This window comes from Nyctereutes procyonoides, unplaced genomic scaffold, assembly GCF_905146905.1.
Source record: "Nyctereutes procyonoides isolate TBG_1078 unplaced genomic scaffold, NYPRO_anot_genome, whole genome shotgun sequence".
Taxonomy (NCBI): domain Eukaryota; kingdom Metazoa; phylum Chordata; class Mammalia; order Carnivora; family Canidae; genus Nyctereutes; species Nyctereutes procyonoides.
Genome location: NW_026575131.1, coordinates 3,305,417 through 3,317,500, shown reverse-complemented (window position 1 = coordinate 3,317,500; position 12,084 = coordinate 3,305,417). Strand labels below are relative to the sequence as shown.

The 12,084-nt window shown below is 52.0% G+C and overlaps 1 protein-coding gene across 8 annotated transcripts in view; it reads left to right on the top strand.

Annotated features, from left to right (window-relative positions):
* IQSEC1 (IQ motif and Sec7 domain ArfGEF 1) overlaps positions 1-12,084 on the top strand; it is a 376,008-nt gene that overhangs the window by 284,808 nt on the left and 79,116 nt on the right. The window contains exon 1 of one of the 8 annotated variants that reach the window (XM_055342624.1): positions 4,380-4,612. The exons of 5 other annotated variants lie outside the window; for them this stretch is intronic. In XM_055342624.1, the coding sequence (XP_055198599.1) occupies positions 4,476-4,612 (137 nt within the window). In that variant the 5' untranslated portion in view covers positions 4,380-4,475. Of the gene's footprint in view, positions 1-4,379; positions 4,613-12,084 lie in introns of those variants that run through there. 2 more of the 8 variants (XM_055342627.1, XM_055342629.1) reach the window with 2 other exon arrangements.

The following is a 12,084-nucleotide window of genomic DNA, read 5'->3' as shown; positions in this document are numbered from 1 at the left end:
GGAACACTCAGAGGACTCGGTGTTCCCATAGAGATGTCTGCAGTGGAGGGACAAGGAAGGGGACTGGTGCCTTCCTCTGCAGGGGACTCTGGCTCCTGCAGTTTGCAAACATTAAGTAATCTTGGGTCTCATGACCAGAGTTGCCATCCTCTCTCAAGGCTGCCTAAAAGGGCCCCATGGCTGCCTGCCCTTCCAGCTGTCACTCTAACCAGCCGCCCTGCCCTGCCCACCTCATACCTGCTAGGCCCACAGCTGCGCCTTCCCCATTGTGAGGAGGGAAGTGCCAAGGCCAGGCTAGAACCTGGGACCCTTTGTGCCTCCAGCTTTCTTCCAAACCAGTGCTCGGAGGACTGGGGTGGGGGGTGAGCTAGCCTAAAAGAGCCCAGCCAGCCACTGTTCTTACCAGGGTATGGTCTTGGGCACCAGGGTATGGTCTCATCACTCCTGGCTGGTGTTTCAGAATCAGGAGATAAGGAATGGGGTTGTGTGTTCCTGCGAGGAAGGTTTTTTTGCGTACGAGAGGCTGGGCAAAGCCCCATCATCTTGGTGAGGTCCGTGTGGACTAGGGTGTCCCGTACTCAGATCTGGTTGTTGCCGTGGTGAAGTATAACTCAAACCTGCTTTTGGGAGCGACATCTTCCTAGAAACCTCTGTTCATACTTACTGTCTCATCGATGTCACCACTTTGGCAAAGCCTACCCTGAGTCCTGTGTCCTCCCCTCAGGGGTACTGTTGTTACCCTGAGCAGAACAACAGCCCATAGAGGCATAGGTGAGACGCCAGCCTTCAGGAATCCCCTCCTGCTCTCCGGGCCATTCAGCAGGGCTACCCCAGCACGTGCCAGCTTGAGAAGGCAGGGTACAGGCAGCCAAGTTCTCAGTGACTCTTCGAAGAACTATGTGTAGATGGCCTTCTGATCCAGCATGATTGCAATTCAAACTCAGCGAACATTCTGTAAGCATCTGCTCCTTGCCAGACCCTGTCACAGTGCCTCTCACATATATTATCCCATCTCATCTGCAAAACCACAGACCCATCCACTAATGTGTATGAAGGTTCTGGAAGCATAATATTAAAACAATGATGTCACCCCGACAGGCCAGCAAGAATGATTTGGAATGCTGCACCCTCCCACCTACCACCTGTGACAATTGCTTCAGTTCCTTGGGACCCAGGGCCTCACAGTTTGCCAGTTTTCATGCCCAGATGCTCCTAGGGAGGCATCCCTCTGGGAAGGGTTCTCAAGTAAGCAGAGTCCAGGCTGACCCACATAAATCCACGTTCCATATGTGGTGGGGATATAATGGCTTGGGCCTCACATGCTGCCTCTCTAGAAGGTAATCCTAGCCTGTGCTGTGTCCCATCCTGTTGGGATGACACAATCAAAACTGAATGCCCCAAGGCCAGAATGGTGGCTGAGGCATCTCATAGTCCGTAGTGCCGGGGGCTAATATAAGTTTTTGTTGTGCTCAACTGAGCTCGATCCAAACAAGAAACCAGCTGCCTTGGGAGGTGGTGAGTTCCCTTCACCGGAGGTAGGCAAATTGAGGCAGTAGAGAGGATTTGAATCAGTTGGTTTAGGCGCCCAAGAGCCAATGATTTTTTTTTTTAATTATTATCTGAGGGCTTGGTGAAAGCTATCAGGATGGTAATATAGGTTTGTAAAGTGCTACATGCCAGGGTGTTTTAATAAAGCCGGTTACCTGAGGGTATTCTGGGAATGTTACATTATTCAGCTCATCCAGATGCAGAGCTAGGACCAGCTTTTGGACTTAGCGGGCGGGTGGGGGGCGGGGGTGGGCACCGAGGATTTGGTATGAAGTGGAGCAATATGGAAAAAATTTTTTTTTTTTTTGCAATATGGAAATTGAACGTCTTATGGCAAATCCATGGGCAGCGCAGGGTCACTGTTGGTCACACTACCTTGGGAAGTTTGAGGGCAGAGAGCTGGACTCCCTGTTACTTTGAACAAGTCCCTTCCCCTTCCTGGGCCAAAGGAGTTTGGAAGAGACCAGAATACACTTTGGAAATTGTAACTGGCACCTGAAAGGGGTAGGAGTGGGAGTGGGGGGCAGGAGGGGCTGAAGCATGCAGATCCTGATACGGGGATCCTTTGGGTGGACTGGCTGAGGACCGGCCTGCCTCCAGGGCTGGGTTCAAACACCAGCTCTCAACTTCCCAGCTTCATGACCTGGGACATGCCACAAGACCTCCCTAAGCCTTAGCTTCCTACTCCTGAAGATGGGGGTGACAGTAGTGCCAGCCACCTAAGTGGCTGAGTATGAAAGTGATTCTGAGAAAATGTCAATGTCATATGGTTATTTTTCATTTTCTCCTTTGGGGGATATCACAGGAGCCACTAAGTATTTCTCGGGCCTCCAAGTCCAAATAGAATTGTCAGCCCCATTCATTTATTCATTCAGCAAATATTTATGGAGCATGTACTGTGATACCACAGGAGCAAAACAGACAAAAAAGCCCTTCCCTCCAGGAGCTTTTGTTCTAGTGTCCTGAGACCCGCAATGAATAAGTAAGCAAATAAAGAAAATTTCAGAGAGTGCTGAGTGCCAAACAGAATGAGTCTGCCCCTATTGGTGTTAAAGGTGATTGGCAATGGGAAAATTCTTTCAGTAGGAAGAGGAGAGAACTGTAGTTTGGGACCTAGATTCCAGTCCTGGCCCCAACTTGCTGTGCAGCCTTGGACAAGTTCTTTTCTGTCTCTGATCCTCCGCGCTTATCTCCAAAATGAGAAGGTAGGATGAGTCCTTTCAGCTCAGATGTCCCATGTGGCTGCAGTGGCCATTGTGTCGAGGTGTGGCAGGTTGTGGCAGGTGGCTCTGCAGTCACAGCTATCCCCGACCCATACCACATAACTGTGCCTATTTAAATGTGAAATGTAATCTGTCACACAGGAAAGTGGAAAGACATACATGCGGCAGCCTAAAGAAAAATTAGAGAAACAGACACGCGCCTACCACCTGGGTCCAGAGACTGAGCATTGCCAGAAGCACCCTCCTCCTGACCCCGCTTTCTGCTCATCCCCAACCATTACGCCTCAAAGATTCTCACCATTTTGACTTTTGTGATAATAATGCTCCTGTTCTTGCTCTTACCACCTAGCTGAACGACTCTTTACAGGGTTATTCTTTTCCTTCTCTCCGAGCTGTCTGTAAATAGACTCAGGCTGGAGGTATTTATTTGGGTCTGGCTTCTTTAGCTTGAAGTCACGGCCGTGGGGGCTCATCAGCCATAAGTAGCCGCGGTGAGTCTTTATTGCTGCTGTGGAGTATTCCCTCATAGAACTGGGGCTGCAGCTTATGTGTCCAGTCCACTGTGATGGACACGTGGGTGACTTTTAGTTTGGGTCTGTCGTCCTTGAACCTGTGTCCTACCGCGCATGGCATTCACTTCTCTAGCACATTACCTCTAACTGGGGCATAAAGGAGGCTGTGTGGTCATTTCCTCCTGCTCCGCTCCCTTCTCCCTGGCACCTTGTGTGATCAGCCTTTGCCATTGTTGCTCACCAGGCCGGCGTGGAATGGTTTCTCGCGGTGGTGTTAATTTGCAGTTCCCTGATTGCCAGTGAGGTTGGGCCATTTTTGTCCGTGTATTGGCCATTTGGACCTCCTCTTCGGTGAAGTGCCTGGTCCAGTCTTTTGTCCATCTTGGGCTCTCTTTTTATTTTCCTCTTGATCTGGGGGGATTCTTTAGGCATTTGAGACTTGAATCTTTGATCATTTGTATACATTATAAATATCTTGCCTTTTTTACTTTTTCTGGGGTCTTGGGGTGAACATCTTCATTTCAGAGTTTTTAATTTAAGCAGTCAAATTTTTCTTTTGCTTTATTTTTTTTAAGGTTTTATTTATTTGAGAGAGAGCACCAGTGGGGGGAGGGGCAGAGGGAGCCGCAGACTCCCCCTGCTGAGCAGGGGGCCCAACACTGGGCTGGATCCCAGGACCTTGGGATCATGACCTGAGCCAAAGGCAGACGCTTGCCTGACTGAGCCACCTAGGCGCTCCTGTCTTTCGCTTTATTATCAATGTTTTGTGTTTTAAGAAATCCTTTCGTCCTCTGTTGTCATGAATATTCTTCTGTATGTTTTACATCAGATCAGATCTTTAATCTACCTGAAGTTGGATCATATACGGTGTGAAATGAGGGTCCCATTCTGAGTGTGTGCGTGCATGCCCATACCCAGCACCGTTTGGTGACAGGCGTGCCCCTCCCACCTCCCGTGTACCCATATCTTTCTCGGGAAGGTGGAAGGCTGGGAGGGAGGAGCCCTGGACTGGAAGAGCCAGCAGGAGTGTGGCGATCCGGGACAGCCCCCCAGGGCAAGGTGGCTGGGCCGGCAGCCCTCCCCCACCAGAGCAGTAGCCACTCCTGCCAAACAGGTCTGTGGGGCTGTAAGTGTCACGTGTCCCACTGGCGCTGACTAGGGCTCTGGCGGATTAAGCAGGGGCTGAGGGCTTATGACCCACGCTGGCCACTGCACAGGCCAGGGAGGGGCCGAGGGAGCTCACCTACGTGGGCCGCAGAGGAGGCCCCAGAGGCCAGCGAGGCTGCGCTGTCTGCGGCAGGAGGCCCCCACCCAGGGCGCTGGACCAAGGTAAGGGAGGGCCAAGGTGATCCTGGCCGTGTCTTCCCCGCACAGCTCTGGCTTCCTCCATCTAGGAAATAAACATCCCCTCCTAAGCCCTGTGGGTCTGGGTCTGTTTGAGGCAGCGAGAGGTAGAAGGTGGAGGACCTGCCAAATCTCAGGCCACCACACAGACCCACTCCGGCCCACACACGCTCAGGCACCCTGCCCACCTGTCTCCCAAGGGACTCTGCAGCCTCTTCAGTGTCCAGGGTGCACCCACTAGATGGGAGGGGTCGCTGCCAACCTCCAGTTGACCCTCTGGGCCCCGCTGCCTTTCCCTGGGCGGTAGCCAGAACCTGGCCTGGCAGGACACAGCCTTATTGTTCGTGGAGTTACCAGGGCAGGGAAGGAGGGAGGAAGTGGGTACAGAACCAGCACCTTCTCTGCACCGCATACCTCCCCTTGGATATGCTTTCCTCCTCCCAAGCAAAACCCAGAAGACTCACCCATTTAATAGATGAGGAAACTGAGGCCCAGGGAGGGGCTGTGGTTCAGCAGGGGCTGGGGCTGAGAGTGGCCCTGCCCATATCTCAGCAGCCTCCCTCTGTGACCCTGGAAGTCACAGGCTCTGTTCCTGCCGCTGCCACCGCCACCCATGGACTCCCCTCAGATGCCTGACCAGGTGCATTCCCTCTGGAGCAGTGTCTCTGCTCCCCGGGGCTCTCTGAGAACTGTGGGTCCCTGGGAGGAAGTGGAGGCCAGGAGCAAGAACCAGCCCAAGCTAGTGGCTAGGACTTGGGCAGTGTCTCCTACTTTGTGTAGTGGGGGTGACAGTGATAGGGCCTGCCTCTTCAGGTCACTCTGAGGCCAAAATGGAACCGTGTTCCAATGGGCCATAAACATGGCCCAGCTCCCAGCAAGCACAGCTCATCTCAGCTTTTGTTTTATTTTACCGAGAAGGTCAATATCCAAGCTCCCTCTGTCCTCTGAAATTCTGAGCTCCTGGATGTTTCCTTTCTTCTGGGGCCTTTTATTTTTGGTTCTTTTCTATGGGTTTAATATTTGCTTAGGAAAACCTTTTATTTTTGGTTCATTTCTATGGGTTTAATATTTGCATCTGGAAAAACGTTCAACGTTGTAAGAATATACAATGAAAACTACATATGCCCCCACAGCCCCCACCCCCCCATTCAGAGCAAACATGAAGAGCATTTGGGGGTATCTGGTCAGAAACATTCAAGAGATAGATATGTGTGTGTATATTTATTCCCTGCACCGTATTTCATTTCACCATATTTTAAAGAAAACGTCCGGTAGCTTGCTCTGCCCCCATCTTGTGACTTCCCTCTGGGCCTTTAAATCCACCCACTCGGCTAGAGAGCCTGACTGCCTCCTCCCTCTGGAAGGCACACATATTTGTGGACGCTGACACCAGATTTTCCTCGTCAGCAGGACTCGAGGGAGGCTGTAGCCTGGCACAGGGCAAACAGGGGGATTGTTGAGTTGCAAAGAACGGTCCCTTGTGCCCAGTGAGGGCCCAAGTTGGAGACCAGTTCCCCCTCCTCCCCACTCCAGCAGAGCTGGGTCTGGAGCAAGGGTGGAGCCTGGGGACCTGGCGTGGGCCCAGCCCGACTGCCAGCTGGCCATTGGGTGACCTTGAGCCAGCCCTGACCTCCTCAGGGCTCCTGACTCAGTACAGAAAGCCCAGGATGTGCCGCAGCCTCTCCGAGAGGACTGGGGTCCATCTCCTCGAAGACCCAAGCAAGCCACATGTCACTCATCCCACCTGGGCTAACGCTCCTGATGCACTACCTTCCCATTAAGCTTTGATAGTACTCCATGAGGCAGCTTGAGTCCGTGCTAAATTTTGCTGATGTTTTCTCTGTGGGCCTTGTGATTTCTGGACCTGCCAGTGTCTTATCTCTGCCATGTAAATCTCCCAGAGGGCTTTTACTGGAGCTTTCCCTCTCCCAGGGTCTGAGAAAGGAAGGCAGCTGGTGGCTAACATGTGGCCACATGTCCTGCATGCATGACTATAAAGCCTTACCAGAAGACTCCCTGCCCTCTCGAAGGACGAGCAGGATCCACTGCTAGTGTCAGGAGGGCAGACAGGGACCGAGGGTCATAGTCACCCAGTGGGGCGGAGCTCCAGGCACTTCTAGTGTACAGATGTTCAGGTTGTGCACGGGTAAGAGCAAGGAAAGAATGCAGTCTTCCCAAGTGTGGGCCTAAGAGGCTGAGTCCACCAGAAGAGGGCGCCTTTTCCAGATTCTCACACACTCAGGAGCCCTGCATGCTGGTGGTAGAACCAGCCTTGAGCATGCTCACTAGCAAAGGAGAGATGCCTAGGTGTGGGTTCTCCTCCCCCCTTGCGCAGACCCAGCCACATGAAACCTCAGAGAGAGCTGGGCTATATGTCTGTGGCCTCAAGGGCCACAGAATGGCTTGACTCAAAACAGACCTGGGTTCACATGTCAGCTCTGGCTTTTCCTGGCTTTCTACTCCTGGTCAGGACATCTGTGCACAGACCCCCTACTTTATTGTCTACTAATATCCTCCACCCTGAGCTCAAGTATAAAACACTTTTATCTCTGTGTCTGGTCCCTTGAGAAATGAATGCTTTGTCTATGAAGGCATGTTAATTTTGGACGGGGACTCACGTGAACTAGACATAATTGACTTCATCCACAAACATTTCTCAAGCATCTAGTAGGTGCCAGGCACTGCACTGGAGCTGAAATAAGTGGTGAGTCCAGCAGGCGTGTTCCTTATCCTCACACAGCTGTCCAGCATAGGAGAGGGAAATGCTCCCATGAGCAACACCAACCAGGTGCTAGGAGGAATTTCCCAGGGGGGCCCGGGAGAAGGCCAGGCAAGGCCTCCCCAAAGGAGCTGAGGCATGAAGGTGGAATCAAGTTAAGTAGGTGAAAAGAGAGACGTGTGCTGGACAGAGGGACTAGCATTTGCAAAGGCCCAGGGGCAGGAGGCAGAGTAGGGAGGGCAGAGGCCAAATCTGCAGGGCCTTGCGGGCATAGCAAGAAGTTTGGTACTTATTTCTTAAGCAGTGAAGAGCCAGGGTTTGAATCAGGGCAATGATTTGTTGTTAGATTGAAATGTCAGTGAAAATGGGTTTGAGTCTTGCTCTGCTTCCTAACCCAGCTGCCCTCCTGTACAGCAAGGAGTGTTGGGGACGAGGGTGTCTTAGGTTGTTCAGGCAGGATGGGGGAGATTTGAATGAGGAAGCTTAGGTTGGAGTCCTGAAGCTGGCTCAAGCTGCCCCTCTCTATACCTGTCCCAGGGCGGGGGGTACCTGGCACGGGAGCTTTGTCCCCGCGCTGGAAAGGCCAGGCTGCAGTGCTCCTGAAGGGCGGCAGGTGGCGCCAGCCCTCCAGCGGTGGCAGGTGGACTAGACCAGTCAGGACCAGCCTAGTGAGAGGTGGGGTTGAGGCCACTCTGCTCAGCCACACTTACCCCCTGCTCCTCACCTGCACCGCACTCTGACACCCAGACTGCCAGTTTGGTGGCTCCAGCCCACAGCTGTCACCATCTCATCTCAGACAGCTGTGCCCTGAACTGTCTTTTTAAGCTGATCTTAATTTGCCACCAAACCCAGTCTGGGGGCCACTAGGTGAGCCCCTACTTTGCAGGGGAGTGCTGGGGTCCAGGTCTCTGCTCTGCAGCCTTGGCTAGTGAAATGCCAGTGATGAAGTGATAAAGCCCCAGCTTCACAAGGTGGGCAAGGGCGTCCACAAGTCATGTGTGTAAAGCACAGGACAAGCGCCCAACAGTTAGCGTAGCCAGGGCTGGACCCCCAGGAGGCCTTCAGAGCACTTACCCACCAACCGCCCTCCTCTCCCCCACCGCCATGCCTTGCACTGGAGTTAAAGCACAAGAGGAGCCAATATGGGTTGAATGAAGAAGTGCCCTTTCCATCAGAGGCTGCATCCCAGAGTGGGGACCCTCATGTCCTGGGCCATCCATTCGTATAAAGTCCCAGCTCCCCGTGTTCTGACGCGTGATCTTGCATCTTGTGCAAGTGCTTTGGTACTTCTGGGCCTCTGTACCCTTCTGTAAGATGTCAACTCTGCTCCCTATGGCTGGGAAGTTTGCCGAGACCCTGTGTGAGCCCCATGGAGCACCAGGTGCAGACTTGGGCACAGAATCGGTGCTCGGGGACATGACAGCTGCAGCTACTGCTGGTGCACCTGACTGTCCCAACCGCAGAACCTCACGTAGTCACTAAGGGAAGCCAAGGGGCAGGAGCTGGAGCCTTCATCACAAGGTAGTATTATCCAGACTGTCCAGTATTGTCCCAGACTGTCAGGGACAAATGGGAAGCAAGCCTGAGGGCCCTCCTGAGGGTGGGAGGTAGGATCCACTAGGGATGCCTCCCAAGAAGGAATGCCTGGTCCTTACTTGTGCCCGCAGGCAGGGCGGAGCCCATGAGAAGCCCACGATTGGGGGGGGGGGCGCCGCCACAAGATGCAGCCCACTGTGGGAGGGAACAGGAGGGATCTTGGGAATAGAAATGGTCTCAAGGAAGACAGCCAGGGGTGATGGGGGGGGGGGCCAAGCTCAGCACCCCCATTCCTGGCTTCCCGTCCCTATGCACGATGGAAATTACCCTTAACCAGGGCAATAATTACTGCGGACGGAGCTGACACATTGAACAAATTGTTGTGTGCTTATAATTACAAATTGCATTTCTAACACTCCAGGGGTTTCCAAACCTTGATATCTTTGCTATTAACACATAAATTATACTCATTTATGGAAATTGCGAGAGACCAAAATTGTCTGTGGGTTGTGTTGCATGAACGATGCTCATTATGGATCCACTCCAGGAGTCTGGGGCAGCCCCATCTGGGTCTCAGGGTTTACCCTTATTTCATGGAGTCATGTTCCCTTGCCAGCCCAAGGCCCCCTTGTCTCAGAGGCTCCTGGGCTTTTCCTGCGTGACCTACTGGTTGGAATCCCCGCTCTGCCACTCTCGGAGTGGCCTCAAGGTGTACCATTTAACCTCTCTGTGTCACGGTTTTCTTGTGGGCTGCATAACTCTCCACAGGATAGTGTGTGTCAAGCTGCAGGCACCGGTCCAGCATGCAGGTGGTGCTCCCTGGGGGCCTGACCTTCTCTCTTCACAGGGCAAGAGGTACAGAGTGGAATGGCGGCTGAGTCTTGTTCCCAGGAGTATAGGAAGACAGCCTTGACCTCCCCTCCACCTGCTACTGCCCGCCTGGTCCCTCCCCAGCCTCAGGTGGCAGTGAAGTCACTACATGCTTAAGGATATTTCTTGCTGAAAGAAGTATATTCTCAGATCCCTGTTACCCACTAAGCAGGTGGAAGTGTGAAACCCCGGCTGTGTGAAATGATTCCAGGTGAGCCCCAGACTCAGCATTCGGTGACAAGGACCTAAATCACATGGGGCCCAGAGGGTTGTGATTCTCCCCTCAGTGCTTTCGGCCTTTCCAATTACTTTAAGACCAAAATGTTGGTCGGTGCTGATATGTCTTTAGCACCTCTTTAGCACTCAAAAAAAGGCTTAACGGTATCTTATTTCTATAGGCATTATATAGTCACATGGTTCAACAGTTAAAGACATAAATATATACCCAAAGGTAACCACTGTCCAGAGATGTATTATGCATATGTATGTGTGTGTGTTTACTCCTCCCCCTTCCTTTTTTTACCCAAATATAGCATTCATCGCTTGACTTGTTTCACCGAGCAATGTATCTTACATCTCATTCCTTATCAGGATATAAAAAGCATCCTTCTGTTTTATGGCTGCGTTCTATATAACATGGATTCTCTGTGCTTGCTAATCTGTGTGTTAAACAAACCCAGAGCAGGCCTCTAGCACAGGCCTTCTGCTGATAATACAGGATCCAAGCAGGATTTTTTTTTTTTTTTTAGGATTTTATTTATTCACTTAATAGAGAACACACAAGCAGGGGGAGCAGCAGAGGGAGAGGGAGAAGCAGGCTCCCCGCTGAGCAGGGAACCTGATGTGGGGCTCGATCCCAAGACCCTGGGATCATGACTTGAGCCGAAGGCAGACCCTTCACCGACTGAGCCACCCAGGCGCCCTCCCTCCCAAAGCAGGATTTCATAACAGTGTTTTAGTTTGGGTGATTTGTTTTTATGGGAAAATTTAATTTATTCTCAATGAGACTTTATTATGATGAAGATTACTATTAGTGGAGAAGACATAGTTTCCCCGACAGAAAGAACAGTGTCAAGTAATTGGCACACATGTGCTATGTGGTCACTGGGAAGACCAACCTGAGGATAAATCCCGCCAGCAGAATTCTACCCCCTTCATCCTCTGGCCGATTCGCCACACTTCACACTCCATACATATGCTGAACCACGATTACATATTCCCAAGCTCATCAAGCCTTTGCCTATGCTGTTCCCTATACTTGGAGTGCCCTTCTCTTACTGGGCCACCCCGTGAATCTCCATTCATGCCACAGATCCCAAGATAGGCATCACCTCCTCCAGGAAGCCTTCCCTCAATGGCCATCCAGCCCCAGCTCATGGTCCAGACCCTAGGCAGGTGGCTCCCATACTGCCCTGATTGCCCTGGCCAGCTGCAAGATTTCCAAACCATGGCAGGCATCAGAACCACCCAGAGTGTGGGAATTTGCATTTGCAATGATACCCACCCGTGACCGTGACTGTTGCTGTCCCTGGGACCACCCTTTGAGAACCACTGGTGGAGAAGAAAGAACACAGGCTGAGTGTCAGCATGGGTAGCTGCTAACCCCAGCTCCATCATTTAGAGGTTGTGCATCTTTGGACAAATTACTTAGACTCTCTGGGCTTCAGGGCCTCCCTGATAAAATGGGATGCAGACCCATGTCGTAGCGCTGCTGTCGGGATTACATGAACTCGTGTGGGAACAGGGCTGGCACCGGTGGTTGTTTTTTTTTTGTTTTGTTTTAAGATTTTATTTATTTATTCATGAGAGACAGAGAAAGAGAGAGGCAGAGACACAGGCAGAGGGAGAGGGAGAGAAGCAGGCTCCATGCAGGGAGCCTGACGTGGGACTCGATCCCGGGTCTCCAGGATCACACCCCAGGCTGGAGGCGGCGCCAAACCGCTGGGCCACCCGGGCTGCCCTGGCACTGGTGGTTGTGATTTGCCTGCGTCCACCTTACCCATCAGCTTCTGAAGGCAGGGCCCACATCCCTTTGCTTCTGTATCCTCTGAGATACGCCAGCCAGTGCCCAGCACGTAATGGGTGGTAGTAAATGTTGGGGACAGTTGTGGAACACTCGTGAATGCACATGGTCTCAGTTAACAGGTTTGTTCAACCAGTGAATCAGACATCACATATATCCCGTGTCCATTAATTCGGAATCAACGGAGTCAAGTCAAGCTGGTTGCCGTCTTCCTTCCACTGGGATAAGAGAAGAGAAGGTGTTGTTTAAATCAATAACATAAAAAAAAATAAATAAAATAAATCAATAACATAAAGAAGATTGTGGAGG